The 26,770-nt window shown below is 35.5% G+C and overlaps 1 protein-coding gene across 1 annotated transcript in view; it reads right to left on the bottom strand.

Moving 5' to 3' along the window:
- The window catches only part of MTREX (Mtr4 exosome RNA helicase), a 134,633-nt gene that overhangs the window by 63,004 nt on the left and 44,859 nt on the right, over positions 1-26,770 (bottom strand). Inside the window, exons 8-16 of the mRNA XM_079918328.1 lie at positions 23,913-24,037; positions 22,726-22,824; positions 22,216-22,318; positions 20,619-20,750; positions 19,222-19,301; positions 17,492-17,602; positions 15,857-15,958; positions 13,852-13,977; positions 9,771-9,921 (exon numbers count right to left, since the gene is read on the bottom strand). Coding sequence (XP_079774454.1) covers positions 9,771-9,921; positions 13,852-13,977; positions 15,857-15,958; positions 17,492-17,602; positions 19,222-19,301; positions 20,619-20,750; positions 22,216-22,318; positions 22,726-22,824; positions 23,913-24,037 — 1,029 coding nt within the window. The remainder of the gene's footprint in view (positions 1-9,770; positions 9,922-13,851; positions 13,978-15,856; positions 15,959-17,491; positions 17,603-19,221; positions 19,302-20,618; positions 20,751-22,215; positions 22,319-22,725; positions 22,825-23,912; positions 24,038-26,770) is intronic.

Raw genomic sequence — 26,770 nt, 5'->3', positions numbered from 1 at the left:
AACAGTATACAATGGAGAAAAGACAGCCTCTTCAATAAGTGGTGCTGGGAAAACTGGACAGCTTCATGTAGAAGAATGAAATCAGAACACTCCCTAACACCACACACAAAAGTAAAAGTCAAAATGGATTAAAGACCTAAATGTAAGGCCAGAAACTATAAAACTCTCAGAGGAAAACATAGGCCGAACACTCTATGACATAAATCACAGCAAGATCCTTTTTGACCCACCTCCTAGAGAAATGGAAATAAAAACAAAAATAAACAAATGGAACTTAATGAAGGTTAAAAGCTTTTGCACAGCAAAGGAATACATAAACGAGATGAAAAGACAACCCTCAGAATGGGAGAAAATATTTGCAAAGGAAGCAATTGATAAAGGATTAATCTCCAAAATTTACAAGCAGCTCATGCAGCTCAATATCAAAAAAACAAAAAACCCAATCCAAAAGTGGCCAGAAGACCTAAATCGACATTTCTCCAAAGAAGATATACAGATTGCCAACAAACATATGAAAAGACACTCAACACCACTAATCATTAGAGAAATGCAAATCAAAACTACAGTGAGGTATTACCTCACACCGGTCAGAATAGGCATCATCAAAAAATCTACAAACAATAAATGCTGGAGAGGGTGTGGAGAAAAGGGAACCCTCTTGCACTGTTGGTGGGAATGTCAATTGATACAGACACTATGGAGAACAGTATGGAGGTTCCTTAAAAAACTAAAAATAGAACTACCATACGATCCAGCAATCCCACTACTGGGCATATACCCTGAGAAAACCATAATTCAAAACAAGTCATGTACCACAATGTTCATTGCAGCTCTATTTACAACAGCCAGGACATGGAAGCAACCTAAGTGTCCACTGACAGATGAATGGATAAAGAGGTGGCACATATATACAATGGAATATTACTCAGCCGTAAAAAGAAATGTAATTGAGTTATTTGTAGTGAGGTGGATGGACCTAGAGTCTGTCATACAGAGTGAAGTCAGAAAGAGAAAAACAAATACCGTATGATAACACATATATATGGGGGGAAAAAAAAAGGTTCTGAAGAACCTAGGGGCAGGACAGGAATAAAGATGCAGACCTAGAGAATGGACTTGAGGACACGGGGTGGGGGAAGGGTAAGCTGGGATGAAGTGAGAGAGTGGCATGAACATACACACACTACCAAATGTAAAACAGATAGTGGGAAGCAGCCACACAGCACAGGGAGATCAGCATGATGCCCTGTGACCACCTAGAGGAATGGGATGGGGAGGGTGGGAGGGAGACGCAAGAGGGAGTAGATATGGGGACATATGTATATGTATAGCTGATTCACTTTTTTTATAAAGGAGAAACTAACACACCATTGTAAAGCAATTATACTCCAATAAAGATGTTTAGTAAAAGAAATTATATTGTTTGGTTTTTTTGTTGCTGAGTTGTAAGTGGTCTTTATATATTCTGGATACTAGACCCTTATCAGTTACATGATTTACAAATATTTTCTCCCACTCTGTGGGTTTTCTTTTCACTTTATTGTTGGTATATATTGAAGTGCAAAAGTTTTAAAGTTTAGATAAAATCCAATTTATTTATTTTTTCTTTTGTTGCTTGTACTTTTGGTATCTTATGTAAGAAACCACTGCCAAATCTAAGGTTATGTAGATTTTTAGCTATGTTTTCTTCAGAGTTTTATGGTTTCAGCTGTTTATTTAGGACTTTCATCCATTTTCAGTTAATCTGTGTATATGGTGTGAGGTAAGGGTCCAAATTCACTTTTTTTGCATGTGGCTATCAACTATCACAGCAGCACCACAGATATATGGGTTTATTTCTGGACTCTCAATTCTATTCCATTGACCAAACTCCTGTATTTAACCTGTGTGCTTCAGTTTCTTTACTCACAAAATGAGGATAACAATAGTAGCCATACCCCACAAGGCTATAATTAGAGGCTGACAGAACATATGGAAAGTACTTAGCTAACAGTATAGCACACTGTAAACACTGAGGAAGGATATTACTGTATTATTATTATTATTTTAAAATTATCATCTTCAACCTTCTCACAGACTGCTCCCGCTAACTTCTGGTCTTTTGCACTCTTTTAGGCATTTAGGTTGTTAATTTATTTTTTTGGAAAGATGGAAAAAGGTAAATGTGATAGCCTAGGACTATGATATCAGGCATGGGAATAAGCAAAGTTTTTGATTTCTGAACCCTCCTTAATACCCCACGCATGTCCAACTTCTGGCTGAATTCCCACCCCACACAGTCATCCTTATACACAACAACAAATCCAATCTACTGCATGGAGACAGAAGGGAAAGATGTCGTCACCAAGTTAGATCTTCTGACTAAAAACAAACAAACAAAAAACTATTAAAAGTTTGTTTCTCTCTCCAATTTCCCAGGTCTTTTCCTTTCTGCATCTATTCTAAGTAGATGACACCAACTTAAAAATTCACTTAGGAGGCATCCCATTTTAAAAGTAAAAAAAGAAAAAATAATTTAAAGAAAGTATTTAGAAGTCACTTCTCTTCCTTCCCTCTGAAGAGTACCCACCTGCGTCATAGGCAGCTCCTAATTTCCACTGGCACACTGTAACCCTGCATCCTGCTCCTGTGAGCTGATCACTAGAGAACTCTGCCTCAAGGGACTTCCTTCCTGCAGACTCAGTTTCAAGAACCCTTACCAGCCCTGCCAGCCTCAGCTTACCTCTGTGCCCCTCAAGTTTTTCTATGAGCTTCTATGAGCTTCTGTGAGCCAACCCTCACCTGGACACCCTTATATCCTTAGTATCCAGTATAGCCTGGCCCCCAGGGCTTCAACGCGGAGTTTATCCATGAGTCCTTTCCTGCAGAAGGTACAACCACTTCCAATGACAGGAGGACTTCGTCCTGCTTCATTTCACTGTTAGTCCTAGACAATGACTTATTTTTGGAAAAGAATATGCCTTCCAGGCAACTCTTGACTCTTCTTCCCATCATTGAGGATTTCTTGTGTTCAGATTTATAGAACTGAGGTATGAAAGAATAATCTTGGGGTATGAGGAGTGTACCAGAATAGAACAAACAATATGCATTCAGAAAGCACCCCAAGAGAAAAAAAAAGTCAACTTAACAGCATTTCCCATCTGTAAAGAGATAGAGAATAACTACATGGTGGCTGGTAGCTTTTTTGTTTTTATCATAATAGAGGAGGGTTGCAGAGCAGAATGAGCAAGAATTAGCTCCACAGAACATCTGGACTCAAGCTGAAACCCTAAGAGACGGAGCTAACTGAGGGTGTATGATGGCAAGGGCAGCTCACATGTGGTGAGAACTTTATAGGAGAAAAAGCAGTTTTTAAAATTATTTAATCTGAGCCTCCTAATGCTTTTAAGTATTCAAAATAGTTGCTATAATATCTGTATTATTCTTCTGGGACTCGAATCACAATTAGGAGACCTGACCCAAATCACATGCCACATGGGAGCAGGACCAAACATTAGAACCCTAAGGTCCAGTTCCAGGATTTCCCTCATCCTTAACAATGAACAAACCATCTCATTTCATCTCCAGATGCTCAGGAATCTTTCCAAAGTAAATACATACATATAAATTTCCATCTGTTGATGAAGACTATAATTTCATAAATAATTTTGGTAAAAAACCTAAATCCATAATTTTTTAACCATATGTTTAAAAAACAGGATATATGTATCTCTGTAACATATACTATTATTAAGTTCCTGCACTTGCGTTTGTAGAAAGGGGGCTTAGGTCAATTTGTGCGAAGAACTTTTAGCATGCAATCTACTGGGTCAACATCTGGCACCAACTGTGACACTCCTCTCTACAGCTCTCCTTGCACTTGACTTCTCTCTTTCTTAGAAAAGTCAACAAGAGCAATAACAATACTTCCATTGTACCTGTCCCTGGTCAGACCTCCCATAGAAAATACTATTTACCTCTGGGCACCACATTTTAAGTAAGACACATTTAGACATTTAAAAAGTTGGATGAAAAATTAGCTATAGGAAGAGACTGAAATGTTATCAGGGATGTGTGAGGAGACCCAGAGTTTGCAGACCATGTCCTCCTCCTCTAAGCCTATTTATTTGTATTAATTGCTTATTTTTAGTGACACCAGAGTCAGATCTGCCGAAAAGTCTGCTGAAGTATTGAGATATGTTCTTTGGAATTTTTTATCTTTTCTTTGCTTTTTGTTTTTACCTCTAACTTCTGGTCTTTTATACTCTCTTAGGCATATTGCATTATCCTGGTTATTTTTAAATGAACTGCATTACTTTTTACATGGACTGTATTCCTTTCATTTGAGAATAGAAGGCTATTCTTAACACGTTATAAGAGTAAACATTATCAGAAGAAGATATGATTTAAAAAATGTGGCAGACTAAAGTCAATAAGAGGTTATATGAAAAGGAAAAATATACACTGAAATGCTAATCTTGCTGCCTTACCAAAAGTTACAAAGTAACACTGCAGGTATCAGTGGAATACTAAATAAGCACTGACAGGAGTTGTTTATGGAGAGATGATACACAAAGATTCTGCCTGATGCTTAAATACTGCCCCCATCCTCCACTCCAAATCACTTCTGTTCTCAGGCAACTTAACTAATGAATCAAAAGTTTGAGAGACAGTTTAAGAAATCACATGTGTTTTGTATCTAGTAAGAAATCACATGTGTTTTATATCTAGGACTCTAAATACAGATATATACCACTCCAGGAAGTTAGTTTAGGTGCAGCCCACTTTTTCCCAAATTAAGGAAAGTATATCTTGCACACCAATCAAAAAGTAGAGGAACCTCAGTATAATAAGCTGGTTTTCCTGCAGTGTACCGCCATAAGAAAGCCTCAGTATCTTAGGAAACAGCATGTGAGATATGCCCATAAACTCTTAAGACAGTCTGCAATCAACTTCCCCCTTTTGAGGGAGAGGGGCGATGGGGTTCCAAAATTGTATTTGTATCATATAAAACGTGCAATAGATACAGACCTGTGAGTGATGGGGAAATGGACTGCTACTCCCAGTACTGAGCAAATTTTACAAAAGGTTAAAGTTTAAATGGCTTTACTGATGTATGGCATTACTATCATTAATTAAAACAAGCACTTACTGAGAATTTAACATAAATGATCTCATTTAATTTTCATGATTTGGATGAACTAGATATTATTCCAATTGCATAAAAGAGCAAACTAAGGCTGAAGCAGTCTGTATTCAAACCCATGTCTAACTCCACAGTTCCTGCTATTAACCATGGCATTATCTATTAATGAAACTAAACAAAAGGATTAAAATTAAATCTGCATTTCTCTATCCATTTTTCTTTCCAGTAAAGGAACAGTGAAATCCTAGAATTAAAATAAATAAATAATTAATTAATTTTTGGATGCGTTGGGTCTTCGTTGCTGTGCGTGGGGTTTCATTAGTTGTGACAAGCGGGGGCTGCTCTTCATTGAGGTGTGTGGGCTTCTTACTGAGGTGGCTTCTCTTGTTGTGGTGCATGGGCTCTAGAGCACAGGCTCAGTAGTTGTCGCACACAGGCTTAGTTGCTCCACACGGGCTTAGTTGCTCTGCGGCATGTGGGATCTTCCCAGACCAGGGCTCGAACCCGTGCCCCTGCGTTGGCAGGCAGATTCTTAACCACTGCACCACCAGGGAAGCCAGAAATCCTAGAATTTTTACTGTTTGTTTTGTATTTTTTTAAAAAACATTTTTTGTTGTTGTTGTTGTTGATTCTCACAACCCCATGAGGGAAATACTGTTTGCTTTTGTAAATTTATTTATTTATTTTTGGCTGTGTTGGGTTTTCATTTCTGTGTGTGGGCTTTCTCTAGTTACGGCGAACGGGAACTACTCTTTGTTACGGTGTGCAGGCTTCTTGTTGCAGAGCATGGGCTCTAGGTGCACGGGCTTCAGTAGTTGTGGCATGTGGGCTCAGAGTTGTGGCACATGGGCTTAGGTGCTCCACGGCATGTGGGATATTTCCGGACCGGGGCTTGAACCCACGTCCCCTGCACTGGAAGGCGGATTCTTAACCACTGTGCCACCAGGGAAGCCCCAAGAATTTTTACTCTATGACTCACTGGAAAATCTACTGTGGATTCAGTAAATCAAAATGAAAAACGTCTCATGTATGACAGCCATTTAAGTTTGTTGTAAAAATTAAAGCAGTGTATTTGTAAAATAAAGATTAATTCTGTACTTCCAAAGATAGCAGTCTACATTTTAATTTTGGTATACTTAAGGTGGTAAAAATAACACCAGGTCTCTTGAAAAGATTCTATGTATCGATAGCAAAAGGAATCATACTCTTCCAAGTAATAAGTGAAATGGAAATAAATTTCATTCAAGATGTATTCTGCAATTTAAAAGCACAGAGGATAGCCCCTATCACCTCTACCCATCTCCTCTTACACTACGTGCTCTTTGGTCACACAGCTCAGCCCTGCAAACTACTAAAGGTGTTGCAACTACCCCACAATTATCACTTTCATCACTTAAATTCCTACTTCTTCCACTAAATATACTTTTGATATTTAGTCTATTTGTTGGTTCCAAAATATTAGCAAAACAGGTCTCACCCCTTTAAAAAGAGAGCTAAGGGAAAGGCAAGGATAATTCAATTGCAAGAAGATTCAAGTATGTGGTAGCAACACAGGGGGTAGGAGGTTATGTTAACAATCCTTTTAAAACATAAATCAGTTAGAACCACACTGAAAACAACAGCAACAACAGTTGGGGTTTGCCTCTCCCGTTGCGGAGCACGGGCTCCAGACGCGCAGGCTCAGCGGCCATGGCTCACGGGCCCAGCCGCTCCGTGGCATGTGGGATCCTCCCGGACCGGGGCACGAACCCGCGTCCCCTGCATCGGCAGGCGGACTCTCAACCACTGCGTCACCAGGGAAGCCCCCAATTGTTTCTTTTTAAGATTTTTTTTTTTTATGTGAACCATTTTTAAGGTCTTTATTGAATTTGTTACAATACTGCTTCTGTTTTGTTTTGGAGTTTTTGAACCTGAGGCATGTGGGATCTTAGCATATGGGATCTTAGCTCCCTGATCAGGGAGTGAACCCGCACCTCCTACCCTGGAAGGTGAAGTCTTAACCACTGGACTACCAGGGAAGTCCTGGTGGCAATGTTTAAGCTCACAGTGTGGGTAGCAGTCTTGTTCAAAGTCATATTGAATAATCTGAGCCCAGCTAGAAGTCCTAAGGGCTTTAAATAAATGGGAAAATACTTGGAGAATTCTCCCTCTATCCCCTGCTGTATCTGGGATATTTTCTATGGAATTACAAAAGAATAATAGAAAGTGAAGTTTAAAAAGTAACTTACTTTACCAAAGGGTAAGGGTGGGGGAGGGATAAATTGGGAGTATGGGATTAACAAAGGCACACTACCATATATAAATTAGATAAACAGGGTTTTACTGTATAGCATAGAGAACTAGATTTAATATTTTATAATAAACTATAATGGAAAAGAATTTTAAAAAAGGAACATAGATATATACATATATATGTGTATAACCAAATCACTTTGCCGTACACCTGAAACCAACACAATACTGTAAATCAACTATACTTCAATGTTTTAAAAAGTAATATTTTTAAAAAATCTGACTCATGGGCTTCCCTGGTGGCGCAGTGGTTGAGAGTCTGCCTGCTGATGCAGGGGACATGGGTTTGTGTCCCGGTCTGGGAAGATCCCACATGCCGCGGAGCAGCTGGGCCCGTGAGCCATGGCCGCTGAGCCTGCACGTCCGGAGCCTGTGCTCCTCCGCAACGGGAGAGGCCACAACAGGGAGAGCCCCGTGTACCACAAAAAAAAAAAAAAAAAAAATCAAAAATCTGACATCTTTTTTTATATATAAATTTACCTACCTATCTATCTACCTATCTATCTATCTACCTATCTATCTATCTATCTATCTATCTATCTAAGGCTGTGTTGGGTCTTTGTTGCTGTGCACGGGCTTTCTCCAGTTGCGGCGAGCGGGGGCTACTGTTTGTTGCGGTGCACGGGCTTCTCATTGTGGTGGCTTCTCTTGTTGCGAAGCATGGGCTCAAGGCACGCGGGCTTCAGTAGTTGTGGCTCATGGGCTCTAGAGTGCAGGCTCAGTAGTTGTGGCGCACGGGTTTAGTTGCTCCATGGCATGTGGGATCTTCCCGGACCAGGTATCAAACCTGTGTCCCCTGCATTGGCAGGCAGATTGTTATCCACTGTGCCACCAGGGAAGCCCAAAGGTAAGTCTTAATATCAGCCAGCTCAAGAATTTTTTTTTTTTTTTTTTGCCGTACGCGGGCCTCTCACTGTTGTGGCCTCTCCCGTTGCGGAGCACAGGCTCCGGACGCGCAGGCTCAGTGGCCATGGCTCACAGGCCCAGCCGCTCCGTGGCATGTGGGATCTTCCCAGACCGGGACACGAACCCGAGTCCCCTGCATCGGCAGGCGGACTCTCAAACACTGAGCCACTGAAGCCCAAGAATTTTTTTCATTGTTGTCTTTTTTTCAGCCAGAGAAGTTACTACATCTATTCTTGTCATATTAAAAAGGGATGACCCACACTTTAATAAAAACAGCATGGGTTAGTTAGGAACTGGAGTCCAAGTCAAACCTGCCATCAATCAAATGTGTAACCTTATATACAGACTTAACTTCTCTTATGCCTTATTTTTTTACACCTGTAAAATGATGCCAAAGCTTCTTCCAGCTCTATATTTTGTAATGAAGAAGCTCTCTTAATTAAGACCAAAGAAATTAAGAGGAAATAATTATGATGTCATCCAGGTAAGGGTAAAAAAAATGAGAATTTAACTTACTTGGATGTTCCAAGCCTTTTCATTTTTTTAAGGTATATTATTACACTTCATTTACTTTCAGGTGCATAAAATTGAGTGGTAGTATCCTATCCACGATAGAAAGATATCTCAAATTTGCCTTTATTGTTAAATAAATCATAGTACATTCATAAAATGAAAATATTATGCAGTTATTAAAAACCATACTTTCAAAGAATAATTGAAATTAAATTTTAAAAAGCCAGAATCAGTGAGTTAATGTAAAGCATTTAACACAAGGTTAGCCATATGATAAATGTTTAACAAATGATATCAACTATAATAACATTGTTGTTATTAGCAAAACATTGTTAATCCCGACTTTGAAAAAAATATGAAAAATATGTATGAAAAATAAAAATGATTGAAGAACCATGAAGTGTTAGCAGTGGTTGTGTGGCTGTCTGTGTGAGATTACAAATGGTCTTAAATTTCCTTTGTATCTTTTGCAAAATTTGGGTTTTTTTTTTCTTTACAACTATGCATTGTTTTTATAAGATTTACCCAAACCAGAATTTTAAATCTTTGCTTCTGTTTTAGATTTTAATCAGTTCTATATGATAATCAGCCACGATCTTCTAGAATAAGGATCAACACACAATTCTACTTGAACACAGTTACAATAGAACACTTACTTCTTTGACTTTAGAAAGCATTATATTAATTTTGAATATCATTATTCATGAATATGAATTATCATGTGATATGTCTATAACAATAAATTATATTAAATTTGAATTAACCATAGAATTATGTCCTGATAGTGTTTTCTTTTATTTTAAAATGTTCTAGTTGGTTACAATGATTTGGCTTACCAGAAAAAAACCAATGGCTAAAGCAGTCAATGACACCGTAATTTTGCTATTTGGTCTACCCTAGCTAAATGAGGCTGCTATGGTAATTTTATACTTACTCTCTACTACTCCTGGAATTGCTCTATAATGCTGAAACTGGTAGAAGGATTTTTCCAACATGTACTCAGGATTTATTTCTTCTACTCGTAGTAAGTTCAAGACCATGTTGTAGGTCAAATGGAAAGCACTATTTAGTGGATCAGCTGAGCCCTGAGAGAAAAAAACATGTCAATGTTATAGATTTTAAAAATAAATTCATAACAATATTTTTAACCTCCTGAACTGCTTAACAGTTTAGTCTTCGCTAAGGAATACTACAGAAATGTATTCTTTCCTTTAAATGACCAATACAAAGTGATAAACAGTTGATCTTTGGGAAAGTGAAGGAGGGAAAAAAAACACCAACTAGGACAGTAGCAGTTAAAATACTGTTGGCCAAGTATGTTTAGCTCTCTGCCTTCTAGGTACTTGACAGGATTACACATTTTGCCCTCAGTGGGGAGGGCAAATAAGTTTCAGTGATGTTATCACTCCCTGGTCAAATATTTAACTGCTGGTGTGAAAAGCTACATTTTCCCTGCTGGCACAGTGACTGCTAATGTTCAAGATGGTGGTTTCTCTATCAGCTTGAATCCCTAAACAATAATAAGCATAGTCTCTTTTGTAAACGTGCAATGAACAAGTAAAGAGAAACAAACCTTTAAGTTACTGGATTTAGGTTTGTTACTGCAGTATAACCTGGCCTATGCTAATAGAGCACACTAAATTTATTTCAAAATGACATTCAGAAAAAATTATTTTGAAACTCTCAGCTTCCTGAAATGACATAAAACTGCCTAAATGTTTCCCCAAAATTTACAGACCAGTCTTTGTCAACACTTTGGTAATTCCTCTTTCTCCTCCTAATTGTGGCTGTTACCAAAGAAGGGCTAGTTACAATAGTGTGACCTTAATTTGCAACAAGGTTTATGTCCAAAATACTTCCTTGAGATCTAAACTTTTCTTACAGTGTTTCTTCAGGAATACTTTCTCTTTTCTTTTCTTCTCTCTCCCTCCCTCCTTCCTTCCTTTTTTTTTAAATATATATTTTTTGGCTGCGTTGGGTCTTCCTTGCTGCTTGCGGGCTTTCTCTAGTTGCGGGGATCGGGGGCTACTCTTCCTTGTGGTGAGCAGGCTTCTCATTGCGGTGACTTCTCTTGTTGAGGAGCATGGGTTGCAGGCGCACGGGCTTCAGCAGTTGTGGCTCGCGGGCTCTAGAGCGCAGGCTCAGTAGTTGTGGCGCACGGGCTTAGTTGCGCCAAAGCATGTGGGATCTTCCCGGAACAGGGTTCAAACCTGTGTACCCTGCACTGGCAGGCGGATTCTTAACCACTGCACCACCAGGGAAGCCCAGGAATACTTTTTTCTAAATGCAAATACTTCCTAAGATTGAAAATTGTTATGTAGTGCCCAAATGAGAATGACCAAATTCTTGGGAGATACATGCTGAAATATTTAGAAGTGTCACAAAACATGCAAATCTTTAAATGGCATAGCAAACTACACAAACACTGTTAGGGTATTCAGAGGCTTTTAAATTGAGGTTCATAAGCCAGCCTTATTGCATTCAGAATTATAAATGTATGAATATATGATTTTATGAGGAGAAGGAGCAGAACTTTCAACAGTCTCAAATGGTGGTATTCCTTAACTCCTGAAAAATCAAGAGCCATTTACCCTAGGGGGTTAGTTAGTAAGTCCCTAAAACCTTATTTTTTATCCACTTTCCTTGAAAATAGGGCCAAAGGGATATGTGGAGTTAGTATGAAAATCACATTCTTGGGGAAGAGAGGAATGAAAGACAACTTCAGCTACTTCATAATTTTGCAAACAGACCAACTTTTTACTATTATTTTTCTTTTCTACTATTACCTCCTTTAAGAAATGTGGGGCTTCAATATTGCAAATGTTTATTTCCAACCTCAAGTTCTGCTTCTATATTCAAACTGCTGTAGAATACACCTATCTGAATTCTCCATCACCTTAAACTCAACATAGCATTTTAACATTGTATCCAAGTGACCCCAGGACAACCCCAACTTATACCTGATATATTGATATAATTATTAATAGTCTCTTCTTTCAGTATTACAGTATCCCAATTTGATGCTAAAAAATATGGCTATACAGCCGTTCCCCAGTGTCTTCGGGTTCCCTATCTGAGGATTCAATGAACTGTGGCTCGCAAAATCCTTGGGAAAAAAAATTGCAGAAAGTTCCAAAAAGCAAAACTTGAATGTGTCATGCAGCACAGGCAACTATATACACTGTATTTATGGCTATTTAAATAGCGTTTACATTGTATTCCATATTATAAGTAATGTAGAGATGATTTGAAGTATACGAAAGATGTGCATAGGTTATAAGCAAGTACTCTGCTGTTTATGTAAGAGACATGAGCATCCTCTCATTTTGGTGTTTTAGTATACATGGGGGTTTTGGAACCAATCCCCTGAGAATACCAAGGGAGGACTGTAACTACACAGAATACTATTTACTCTTAAAGAAGAAAATTCTGCAATATGTAACATGGATGAACTTTGAGGATATTATGCTAAATGAAACAAGCCAGTCACAGAAAGACAAATCCTGCATAATTCCTCTTATATGAGGTATCTAAAATAGTCAAATTCATGGATTTAAAGAGTAGAATGGTAGTTGTCAGAGACTGAGAGGAGGAGTAATTGGAAAGTTACTAATTAAAGGGTATCAAGTTTCAGTCAAGTGAGATAAATAGAGATTTGCTATACAACAGTCAACAATATATTTTACACATAATAATTTATTAAGAGGGCAGATCTCATCTTAAATGTTGTTTGCACAATAAAATTTAAAAACCCTTTTATTAAATGAAATGAAAGACAATAGAAATTTACACTTACAGGGTAACAAATCTAGAGATGTCAAGTAAATGGAATGAAAAAATCTGTACTAAAGGAACCAGATGCTGCCATTAAAATATTACCTCCTGACTCGATTATTTCCATACACAGAGTACGAGGTAAGAAAAATAGTGTTTATTATATGCGACAAAATTTAAAGACTAACACAAATTTTCAGTCTTGACCATTTCCCTAAAAGAAAGAACTAAAGTTATATGGACACTTAAAGATGGGTTTCCAAGTGTTAATCTTTAAAACTGAAAATAAGACACCATATGATCACTATGAATATGTACAGATAAGCTTTGTCTTTACTCATATAAAAACATTTAAAAGAAAAAAAAGAAAAAAGAACTTTACCTATTTTTGCTTCAGCTTACAGGCTTCCTACAACCATATCTCAAATTCTCCATGCAGTTCCTAAGTCTTAGAAGTTGAACACAGTATATTTCAGAGATATTGACCTATGTATGTCTTAACATGTTTTGAAGATTATTTTAAGTAGCTAATCAGCTGGCAGTTAATTTTATATTTTAATTCATGTTAAGCTTCCTATCTTATTGATAGTGTTCTCTATGGATATGCTTAATAATTCCTTACTATCAATACATGGAGAAGGAGAAGGAAAGCAATCAGGTAGGTCAAACTTCTTTGAGAAGCTCTTCAAAATAAAACAAAACTCTTAGACAATCCAAAACACAAATATTAAGCAAGCAAAATGAACAGGTTAATTTGAAATAAAGCTTATAAATTTATTATTGGGATATTATAATCTCTCAACAGGATGAATTAGAATGGTAGATTGTAGAATTAATTCATGAAACTATCTGGGCTTACAAAGGTATAGGAAGATAACTGTGCACAATACTGATAATATCTGCCCTACTTCCTGCGCTGATAAGTGAGAAGCGATTTGTGCAGTGGAGTGGGCAGATATAGAGGTATCTCAAATTTGGAGGGCAAAGTAAACATTTCTGCCCTCTGCAGATCTCCATCCCCTCCACTGAACGACTTGCTCTTTTCCTATTAGAACAGAAAGTAGGGTACAAAGTATCAGCAATTTGAGCAGTTACCCTCTTCCACCTTCCTAAGCCCAGACAGTTTAGTAAACTAACTCATCTACTCAGAGAGGTATTTGAACTGACACATTTAATTTCAATGTGGTCCTGAAGTATGTTTCTCAAATTCCTGGTGAAGGCACAGAAGCTTAACTTGTTACCTTAAGTAGTTGTTTTCCAATTGTTGGGCTCATCTTTTCATCTACCATAAGAATTACAATTCCTCTGTCATCCATTCCCCTCCTTCCAGCACGACCAGACATCTGAATGTATTCACCAGAGGAAATCTGAATGAACATAATTAAAAATGCAAAGTTTAGGAGAAAACCTGGTGAAAAACATATTCTTAAAATTATTCTTATCATAAAGTTCACAAGCACAAGCTACACATTCCAAGACAGCAAACAAGATTAAAAACATGAACTTTTAGGAAAGTTTAAGTAAAAAGACAAAAATGCAAAACACTTAAGAATAATGTTGCAAAACTAAATTTTAGCTCCAAAATGATCAAATAGCTATAGAGAAATACTGGCTAATTCACCGGCATAAAAAATATCTTTGAACTAGATATTCTGGAAAACAGGAAAGTTTAAGAAAGCAAACAATGACCCAAACTCTATTAAATACCAATTCTGTCTTGATCATAACAAATTTTCTTAATTTCCAAATGAGATTAATATAAAAATCAACACATACAAAAAGCACAATTTCTATTTTCTCACTGTATGTCCTTGGCATTCAGAAGAGTCCATTCATCACTAAGAACCACCTAAGGGAGAAAGGTTAGTAAGTCTCCCATGCATAGTCTTTCAAGGTAAAATTGAACCACCTGAACACTGGGCAAAGTTTTATCTGTAAGTACATGTGTACTTTTCTCCTGTTGGAAGGGTCCAGCATGTTCGGACTCTCAAAAAATGTTTGACTCAAGAAGAGTTGCAAACCACTGTGCTACTAGAAGGCATATTACTGATAGCATCAAAAACAGACCTAACGACCTGGGACCAACCTTAAAGATCAAAAAAGAACATTTCAAAAAGGCAGTCCAATAAAATCTCAACAGCACTCAAGGGCATTGTTACATTTTGACACATTATGATTTTTAGATTTCATAATTAGGATCTTGAATCATCAAGAAATGGTTGTTTTCTTAAATTCAATTACCCACTTTACTACATACCCTTCCCTGGGGTCCACTGGATGCCAAGGAGCAGGTAAAGTCACGAAAAACTTATTTATTTATTTTCTTGTAGCATCAGTTTTATTCAAAGAATTAAGTAATTTTAAACTGATGATGAAGAATTTTAAAATTTACATTAACTTAAAATATAAAACATATGGAAGACTTTATCCACTTTGCAATTAAAAATTATATTCTACATGAAATAGTCTTCTTTTGACTTAAAAAAGTCACAAGTTACAGAAAGTTTCTGAGGCCTTCTCAAAACTTTGAGGCCTTCTCAAAACATAGAGGCCTTCTCTATAACGCCTCCATGACCACTTATATACAAGTAACTTCTTTTCTTGTGTTCTATCCTTCCTATACATATTTCTCAGAGCCCATAAAATAAACTTCCACCTGCACTAAGTCTCTTCACAGTAGGGATTAGTTTGGTTTTGTTTTAAATTTAGCATCCTCAGTATCTACCATAGCTCTAGGCCCATAGTTTAAGTTTGGTAAGAAGCAATTACTTCCTTCTGGATTAAGGATTTATTTTTACTCCAATTCACCATTTCACTCATGATCCCAACTTTTGCCTTAGGAAAGACATATGTGCAAACCTGTTAAAAAAAAATCTCTATTTTAAACCTAAAGAGTAAAACAGTGAGCTACAACTGTAGCCACTATAGTAGAGGTGCTTTAAATAACTTAAAATTTGAAGAAATAAAAATTCTAGACATATTTTAAATGCATTAAAGCATTCATGACTCATTTGCACACTTATCCCTCATCACTAAACTCTTTCACCTACTTTTTGGTTTTTGTTTTTGGCTAAAGGACAGAAATATAAAGGATCTGAAATTTAACTTTGATGAACTACTCATATTAGCTCAGGTACAAATTTTAAAGTACTTAGAACTGAAAATCTCGAAGACTACATGAGCCAAAATCATCTTAGGTAAAACTGAAGTTAAAAGTTATTTCAATATATGAATTATTTTACTTACCCATCGGAAATCCTTCCCATCAAATTTTCGGGCGTTTGTAAATAAAACAGTTCTAGCTGGCATGTTAATCCCCATAGCAAAAGTCTCAGTGGCAAATAAGGCCTAAATGAGTAAGTATACAATTAAACACATATTTTAAACTGAAAAACTAGTTTCGTTAATAAATTACTCAAGTATAAATAAATCATTAATTTAAAAAATTAGTTAATGAAATTTTACAAAAATAAGACACGCTATCCGAGGTGTATTTCAGTATTTTATATACAAAATTATTAAATTTACATATAATTATGTATATTAAATTTATATTATAATATTTAATGTCCCTTGGATCCCAGAAATTTTTTAATTCAGGGAAAATAGTCTTTCTTTCTGTAACTCCAGTGGTGGTAACTTGGAGAGACTACTACTGGTCTAATGGACAAAGCATTATTAGGCTGGAGAATATTTTTCTAAACACAGTCTCATTTCCTGGTTTCTTCATTGATGATGCAGTGGTTTTAGAGACACCTTTAAAATCTGAGGGGAGATCAAAATCAGTGGCACTTTATGTTCACATCTAAGACTTTACCAAAGAGCACACAAAGGTATGTGTACAAGTTAAGTCACTGAAGTACTGTTAAATAATCTAAATTTTCATCAATAGGCAACAATATAAAACACTTTATTTCATCAACTTAACAGAATGCTATTCATCTGTTAAAAAGAATGAATAGCAATGCATATGAAGAAATTGAATAACGTGGGTAATATAATCACTTTTGTTTACAAATTAAATCAAATCTTATTTGTATGTATCCTAGTGGATATTTCTAGGAAGTAAAGGGCAATGGTGGTCTTTAATTTTTCACTTTAGGTACAGTTATTCTATTTGAATTCTACAATCCACAAGTATCACTTAAAAGATTCTTTAAAATGGGTCTCAACAAAACATGCAATCTATATGAGGACATCAACAGGGCCTTACCAGGACCCAGGTACAAATAGTGACCAATTCTTTATCTAAAATACCTCAAGTATGGTCTTTAGGGTGAGTAAATTTCTTTTAAATATCCTAGTTAGTGCTGAAGTTCTCATGACAAATCTCTAATCTGATTTTTAAACATAAAATAATTTATGAATCATATAAAGGCTTACAACTATATTTTGGAGTTGTTTCCCATTTTCAACATCCCATTACTGGGTACAGACATCAACATAATATTAAAAATTAAATTAGACTCTCTTTGGTTTAAATGAGAACATCCTAAAAACTCTTTCATAAGTCTAAACAGCAATTCTCCTTGTCTTTCCTAAACTAGTCCTTTTAATCTGTATACAGAATGGAGTCCACTTACAGTATCAACTTCAGGTCTGAAAATTAAACAGCACCTTCTGGAAAATTCTACACTGTATTCAGTAATGATACCATTTCTTACTTTAAGACTAGGAAAAGAAACAAATGACTTTTACCTATAGTCCAAAATTTATGAAGTATAACACTGTATACAAAAATAAGTTCATTACCTAAGCCGTTCTGTTCGACTTACTTAAATAACAATTAAAAAAAAGTTGCCTACAAACAGTGTTCTTGATAACTTTCAAACTGCTCACATAACACAATTTTAGGGCATAATAAATAAAATAAAATCATACCTTTATCAATCCTTCAGAAAAGAGAATTTCTATAGTTTCTTTCAAAATAGGAAGTAAACCACCATGGTGAATACCAATGCCCCTCTTCAAGAGAGGAAGTACATGTTCAACCTACGATTGGATTCAATTTTATTTTTAAAAAGATGTGAGGAAAAGAACTTTTAAAATGTGAAACTAACAAAATTAAGAAAAATCAGTAATCAAGAAAGAATGCTGTTTAAAGAAATTTTATATAACTTTTCCAGAAAAACTAGAAAGCAAACCCATATTCCCACAATTAAACTTAAAACACAATAAAATTCTGTCCTAGCTTTAATATGAAAGGAATGTTTAAATAAACTTGATAAATGTTTTGCTTCCTCATTCAAATTTTCCAGCATTACTTCATCTCCTCTAAAAAAATTAAAGGTTATGACAGCAAAGTTTGCATCTGCATGAAATAAACTTAAAAAATACCAGCCAGGAGTTCCCTGGTGGCACAGTAGTTAAGAATCCGGCTGCCAATGCAGGGGACACGGGTTCGAGCCCTGGTGCAGGAAGATCCCACATGCCGCGGAGCAACTGGGCCCGTGAGCCACAATTACTGAGCCCGTGCTCTAAAGCCCGTGAGCCACAACTACTGAGCCCGCGTGCTTAGAGCCCATGCTCCACAACGAGAGAGGCCACTGCAGTGAGAAGCCTGTGCACCACAATGAAGAGTAGCCCCCGATCGGCACAACTAGAGAAGGCCTGTGCACAGCAACGAAGACCCAATGCAGCCAAAATAAATAAATTAAAAAAAAAAAAATACTAGCCAACTCAAACCAAAAGAAAATAAATAACTATAAAGCATATTTAATATAAATATGTACTTTATCTAAAAACAAATGAATTACTGAAGAGTTCATTAACACTATTAAATACCATTAAATTTTACTATTAGAAGTGTGCTAGGATAACAAGTATGTATAAAGACATGGCTCAGCCCTTAGATACTAATAATTCAGCTGGAAAGAAAAATTACAATAAGATTTCATAAATTAAATACCATTTTAAATACCAAGAAACATGCAATTGCAGTCTTATCATAAATCCCACACAAATCAAAGCAAACATCTGTAAGCAGAGTATGACCTTCCAATTTTTCTTTTCACAAAATAAAACTATCATATAGTATTAGGTTGGGCTAAAGCATTAGTTCTCAGTTTCGGATGCACATTAGAACAACCAGGGGAGTTTCTGAAATATTCTAACGATCAGGACACACACCAGACAATTAAATCAGAATCTCTGGAGTGGCAACAAGACATCAGTATATTTTAGAACTCCTAAGGCAATTCTAATAGTCAAAAGAAAAAACCACTTTAATTAATTAAAGCAAAGTAGAAATCAAATTTCTCATTAAACTTAGGTTTGCTCTATTGTTTTGTTTGGTAGCCTTATGAATTAAGAAATTCACTGACTTCAAATTAGCATTAAAAATTCTGTAGTATTAGGAACAGAAGCAATAATTTCCAGATCATGCTAGCTTTCAGAGAAAAGTTTCTTCAAGGCAGCAAATGTTTCCTTTTGTCACCTTCTTAGAAGTTCAAAATAAGAATCAAGGTTATCATTTCAGTGCACAATGCAACATATTTACTGCAGTGTGCAAACAGTGAAATATATAATATAGTAACAAATCCAGGAAATACAAAGTGAATATACACTATCTGTTAATAGCCACAGTCTACTTAATGACATAAAACACACACCTGAGGGAGCTTTTTATCTTCATCTGACAAGCAGTCAATTGCGTTACTGAATACTTCTTCAACCATCTTCTTTTCTTCATCTAAGAGAGAAAACCCAAGGGTATATAAGTATCTAAATGAGTCAGTGATAACAAATTTCACACACTGCAAAGAATAAGAGTCTATAAAGAGTAAAAGTAAAGACTCATTATTTTAGATAGGCAGAAGGTAAAGTAGATCAAATTTTCTACATAATTATTTAATAAAATTCATTGCCTTTCAAAACAGATCTAGCAGAGTTAGTCCACGAGTAAAAAGTACTATCTTATAAAAGCAGTAACAGTAACTACGCTAGGTATCTACATGCAATATTTAAGTCAAAAAATTATAGGACACAGGGATTATTATTACTCACTATTAAGGAAAGTAAGGCATTGAGCAAATAATGGGCATTGGTATTAACGTTACGTCAGCAATTCCAAAGCCTATGCTCTTAACCATTACACTGCCTTCTTATAAAGTGACTATTTGTCAATAAATATTTGTTGACTTTATCAATATATAACCCTGCAACATCAAGCACATACAGCACTGGTAGTTATAAGAAAACATTTCTAAGTAGAGCAATTCACTCAGTCAAAAAATATATATATTATTGGCTTTAGGAGGGTATATGGGTTATCTGTCATTTGTTATTTTTTACCCATGGAAAAGTAAAAATTAGCTTTAAAATCATGGGATTAGTTCTGTGCCTTGATAAAGAAAACAAGACAACTGAAATTTGATTCTGCATGACTGAAGATATTATTTACTTCTCACTGCACAGGATCAGATATGTAAAAGGACGAAATGAATGACAACTGGGTTGGTATTTGGCATGCTGCAATTTTTGCCTAGGCTATGCTACTATCTAGCTGTGTGACTTTTATATGGTTACATTTACAGTTAATAAATGAGAATAATATATTCATTTGCTAGAAGTTATTTTACTTTATTCAAAAATTATACCACAGTTAGGTACAGGGGCAGGTCTTCCCAGTTTGGATTTCTAGAAGAATGAAACATAACAGAAGGTAGTCTGACCAAGAGACTAACCTTAAGTTATCAGACAGAAAACCACAATAACCAAAGAGCTATGGCAATGAAGTATAAGAAGGTATGAGTCTAATATTTCTTACTAGGGGTCTTTGGGTTTTATATAAAACAATGTATTATACTTACCTTCCAATAAAAGAAGACAGAAGAAAGGAAAAGAAATGATAAATTGAGGGCCTTAAAGCTTTTACAAATGTGATGTAACTACTGCTGTAACTGTAAGGTGAACTGCAAATTCTAACAATACACAAAAATGTCTTACCAGAAATATATTTACGCTAATTTTCACGTAACATTAAAACTATACTGAAACTATATAGTACCTGTGTTGAAATCTAATTTGGTCATTTGAAGTGCGTAGGCTTCACAATCTTTCTTACTAAAACTGAAAATAATTACAGGTTGAAAGTTTCTTTCCATAATCATCTTCACAATCTTGAACACATTTGATGGTCCTGCAAAAAAGGTACATAAACCATATCCAAAAATTAACTCAAAATGGATTAAAGACTTAAATGTAAAATCTAAAACTACAAAACTCTTAAAAAATATATAGGAGTGCACCTTCATGATGCTGGGTTAGGCAAGGCACTCTTAGATATGATACCAAAAGCATAAGCCACAAAAGAAAAAAAAAAAACCTGATAAACTGGATTTCACCAAAATTTAAAACTTTTGTACTTCAACAGACACCAACAATAAAGATAACTCTAACTCACAGAATGGAAAAAAATATTTACAAATCAGATATCTAATAAAGGTCTAGTATCTAGAGTATAAAAGAATCCTTACAACTCAACAACAAAAAGACTGTAATTTTTGAATGGGCCAAGGATTTGAATAGATATTTCTCCAAAGATAAACAAATGGCCAGTAAGTACAGGATCTTCATTAGCCAACAGAGAAATGTAAATAAAAACCACACTGAGATATGACTTCATACATACTAGGATGACCATAATCAAATAGACAGGCTACATTAAAGTACTGGCAAGGATGTGGAAGAAATGGATACCTCATATCCTCCTGATGACAATGTATAATGGGGCAGACACTTTGGAAAATAACTTGGCAGTTACTGAAAAGGTTAAACATAGAATTATCATATGACTCAGCAATTGCACTAGGTATATTCTCATGAGAAAAGAAAACACGTTCACACAAAAACTTGTAGTACACAAATGTTTACAGCAGCATTAGTCACAACAATCAAAAAGTTGAAAACAACCTAACTGTTCATCAACTGAAGAATGAATAAATAAAATGTGGTAAAATCATACAATGGAATGTTATTTGACTATAAAAAAGAATGAAGTACTGACATATGCTATAACATGGATGAATCTTGAAAACAAGCTAAGTTGCAAAACACCACATATATCATGATTCCATTTATATGAAATGTCTAGAAAAGGAAAATAGAAATAGAAAGTAGATTAGTGATTGCCTAAGGCTGAGGGGTGGTGGGGAAGAGGTTGGGAGTAAATGAAGAATGACTGCTAATGGGTATGGGGTTTCTTATTGCGTTAATGAAAATGTTCTAGAATTAGATAGTAGTTGCACAATTTTGTGAATATACTAAAATCCACTTAATTGTACCCTTCTTAAAAATGGTGACTTCTATGATATGTGAATTGTATCTCAATAAAAAAACTGTGGGGACAGCTGCATAATTCTGTGAATGGACTAATAACTGTTGAATTGTATACTTTAATGGGTGAATTGTATATGAACTATATCTCAGTAAATGTCATAGAGGAAAAAGAGATTAAAACTTTATTCACCCAATTTTATCATACACTATCTAGATCTTTATACAGCCTCCTGAGGGGAAAAAAGTTAAATAAAAAAACCCCAAAAAATGTAATCTGAAAATACAATTTACATGTAAAATTCTCTTAAAACAAAGTTCCAAATTACCTTTTGTTCCTCCTTTTCTCCCCTTCTGATCTCCTTTTGCCAAATCACCAGCATCTCGAAGTACCTGCATCGCAGTATTAAAATTATCTTCTCTGAAGTCACCCTGGAATCACAAAATTTTTCTGTGTAACTTAATATCTAATCATAATGCAAATATTTTTTCATACCTCAAAACAAAGCTTCCTCAAATAATAAATAATTTAATATAATAATATAACTGGGAAAAGCAAAACATAAGATATCTGAAACATGTCCAGAGTCCCTTATTCTCAAGGCATTTAAAAAATACTGGAAAAGGAAGGAAATCTAATTCATGCATTAAAAAATACGAGTCTTAAATATAATTTTTGAAATAAAAATACATACACAAAAAACCAACAATAACTCTGGACCACAAAACTACTTAAGAAAAAAAACGGATCTCTGCCATTCTTCTCTAGTTTAAAGAAAAATGGCTATAAACAGCAAAGTATGATATTATAGATATAAGAATTATAATTACTCCCTTACATTTTCATCAACCACAAGGTGCAGACCATCTCCCCCTGCTGGAAAAATGTAGTGCTGTAATGGAGTAGGCCGATAATCTGTGTAAATTACATGACAAGGCTGTAAAAACAAAGAAAAGTAATTAACCATATATTTTATTTCTTCAAAATAATACCATGTATATGACCTACCTAAAAGACCTTAAGGAGACAAATTTTTGAATTCAACATTTCAAAAAGAAAAAAGTTTTTTTAAAAAAACCCTTAAGTCAGGAAGAGAAAAATGGGGAAAAATGAGGTCTATCAAATTATACTACCATCTGTTCAATTTTACTAATTCCCTAATCAGGGATAAATATCAATACATGATTTGAGTTTCCATATGATCTTGGATCCATACCCTAGACCTGTGATGCCATAATTAAAGAAGACTTCAATTTCTCCGTAGCAGCAGTAATGGTGACACAGAATGCTCCCTGAGGTAAAATAGAACTTTTCTAGCCCAGAGACTTTTCAAAGCTTTACTAAAAGAGCAGGTTGATCTAACTCCTCCAGAAGACCCACTGTGTTTCTATCCTACAAAAGCAACATGATGTTACAAAAATGCCATTAGAGAGCTTATAAATGGATAAAAAATAAATTTTCAGCATTCTGGTATAAAGGAAAAATAAGGGCAGAAAAATAAAACCAAGAATAAATTTAGTACACATGAACAAAAGCTTGTTATAAGGTCCTTTAATGCTGCTAAAATTAGACTAGAAAAACAAAAAGAAAATACAGTCAGTAAAAAGTCTGCATTCACATGAAAACAATCAACTCACACTCTCAGAAAATGCCCAGCTTTTTCCCAGTACCGAGCTCTTAGAGAAAATTCTCTACTGTGTACTCATGGTTCATTGTATGAATAGATAGTTTCCAAACCTGGCAGGTCATCATGATCAATTTGGGAGCATTTAAAAGTTAAAGGTTTCAAAACCCAAGACCCTACTCCCAGAGATTTTGATGTATTGGATTTGAGATGGGACTCAGAAAATTCACACTTATAAAAAAATTAGTCGGTTGATTTTGATAAGCTTGCTCGATTTAAAAAGTAGTTTCACATTAAAATGTCTTTATTCTAGGCAGCATCAGGAACGAAGTACAGGATATAGTAAGGCCAACTTGTAACATTTTAAATATGGAAAACATCAAAAAAGGGAAAGAAAATACCTGTTTGTGTAAGTGGCAAATCCATTCAGCAAACTGCCGGGCATTTGGAATAGTAGCCGAAAGAAAGACATAGTGAACATTATCAGGAAGCAAAATAATAGTTTCTTCCCACACAACACCACGCTCTGAAAAATACAAATACACCTTGGAATTCAATGTTACTTTATTATTTTCTCTCAAGCTCAATAATTAGAAATACAGACCATGTTGCACAAGGATATTTTTAGCCACAGACCCTTACTGTAAACTACTTTAGTTCTAACCATGGATTCATTTAGTAGAAAATTAGTAGACTAAACCAGCATAAACACAATGTACTCTGAAATAACAGCCTGCAAAAAGCAGTGCCAAACTGAATCCTGTTCAAACAGCCTAACAAGAGTCCCAGGACAATGGAAACAGTATTTCCATCTCACTTAGAGAAGCATAAGTTGTTGGCTTATAGAAAGTCACAGTAACAAATTTCAAAGAAACACCATTACTACAGCATATAGCATCGTTCATCTAAATTACCATCATGATCTCCAGAGATGAAAGATTTGATAAACAACAAAACTATAAGTCAAATGGAAAAAAAATGGAAAAATCCATGTGAGAATTTCCCTCCCATAAATGAACAAATCAATACAGGATTCATGATTTAAAAACCAAAATAACTGTTTAGAACCTAATCTTATGAATTTCACAAAAGTGAAATTTCTAGAAAGGGTAAATGATTTCTTTAACTTGTATTATTACTTTCACTATGAATACAGGTTAACTCACTGCTTTAATTCAAATAAAAACTAAGCTTTAAGTGTGTACATATTAAACATTTAACTTTTAAATGTGTTTGTTAACTTTCGCCCTCCAAGTTCCACCCAAAATTCCAAGTAAACTTACTTTTCCATTACAGTAGTGCAAAAGTTCAAGTAAAGGGATAAATTTTTTGCTCATTTTTATTTCATAATCCTCATTTTATTTTTACCATAAACATGCACTTATTTAAAAAAAACAATAAATAAAAATCAAGAATGTTAACTTTGTAGGCTAGAAGTTTTAGAAATTCTTTAACATTAGTTATACTAGAGAGCTCTCTATTAGAGGGAACTAATTTTAATTCCATTTTTAAAATGTGAAATTGCATTTACACCCAGAAGTTGTTACTTTTTAAGAAGCTGTAACTGAATGAGATCCTACTGGAAATAGCACATTATGTTATCCACAAGTTAGTTTATAAGAACTCTACTCACATGGAAGATCAACAACTACTTGTTCAAAATTCCTAATGCCATTCTTTTTTTTTCTTAATATCTTTATTGGAGTATGATTGATTTAGTGTTGTGTTAGCTTCTGCTGCATAACAAAGTGAATCATCTATATGCATACATATATCCACATATCCCCTCCCTCTTGCATCTCCCTCCCACCCTCCGTATTCCACCCCTCTAGGTGGTCACAAAGCACCGAGCTGATCTCCCTGTGCCATGCAGCTGCTTCCCAATAGCTATCTCATTTTACATTTGGTACTGTATATATGTCAGTGCTACTCTCACTCTTCGTCCCAGCTTACACTTCCCCCTCCCCATATCCTCAAGTCCATTCTCTACCTCTGTGTCTTTATTCCTCTCTTGCCCCAAGGTTCTTCAGAACCTTGGTTTTTCCTTTTTAGATTCCATATACACGTGTTAGCATACGGTATTTGTTCTCTTTCTGACATACTTCACTCTGTATGAGAGACTCTAGGTCCATCCACCTCACTATAAATAATTTCGTTTCTTTTTATGGCTGAGTAATATTCCATTGTATATATGTGCCACATCTTCTTTATCCATTCATATGTCAATAGACACTTAGGTTGCTTCCATGTCCTGGCTATTATAAATAGTGCTGCAATGAACATTGTGGTACATGACTCTTTCTGAATTATGGTTTTCTCAAGGTATATGCCCAGTAGTGGGACTGCTGGGTCATATGGTAGTCCTATTTTTAGATTTTTAAGGAACCTCCATACTGTTCTCCACAGTGGCTGTATCAATTTACATTCCCACCAACAGTGCAAGAGGGTTACCTTTTCTCCACACCCTCTCCAGCATTTACTGTTTGTAGATTTTTTGATGATGCCCATTCTGACAGATGTGAGGTGGTACCTCATTGTAGTTTTGAGTTGCATTTCTCTAATTATTAGTGATGTTGAGCATCTTTTCATGTGTTTGTTGGCAATCTGTATATCTTCTCTGGAGAAGTGTCTATTTAGGTCTTCTGCCCATTTCTGGATTGGGTTGTTTTTTTGATATTGAGCTGCATGAGCTGCTTGTATATTCTGGAGATTAATCCTTTGTCAGTTGCTTCACTTGCAAGTATTTTCTCCCATTCTGAGGGTTGTGTTTTGGTCTTGTTTATGGTTTCCTTTGCTGTGAAACAGCTTTTAAGCTTCATTAGGTCCCATTTGTTTATTTTTGTTTTTATTTCCATTTCTCTAGGAGGTGGGTCAAAAACGATCTTGCTGTAATTTGTATCATTGTGTTCTTCCTATGTTTTCCTCTAAGAATTTTAGTGTCTGACCTTACATTTAGGTCTTTAATCCATTTTGAGTTTATTTTTGTGTATGGTGTTAGGAAGTGTTCTAATTTCATTCTTTTACATGTAGCTGTCCAGTTATCCCAGCACCACTTATTGCAGATGCTCTTTTCTCCATCATATATTCTTGCCTCCTTTATCAAAGATAAGGTGACCATATGTGCATGGGTTTTTCTCCGGGCTTTCTACCCTGTTCCATTGATATGTGTTTCTGGTTTTTGTCAGTACCATACTGTCTTGATTACTGTAGATTTCTAGTATAGTCTGAAGTCCAGGAGCCTGATTCCTCCAGCTCTGTT

Source organism: Stenella coeruleoalba (assembly GCF_951394435.1).
Source record: "Stenella coeruleoalba genome assembly, chromosome: 3".
NCBI lineage: Eukaryota > Metazoa > Chordata > Mammalia > Artiodactyla > Delphinidae > Stenella > Stenella coeruleoalba.
This window is presented reverse-complemented; position numbering and strand designations above follow the sequence as displayed.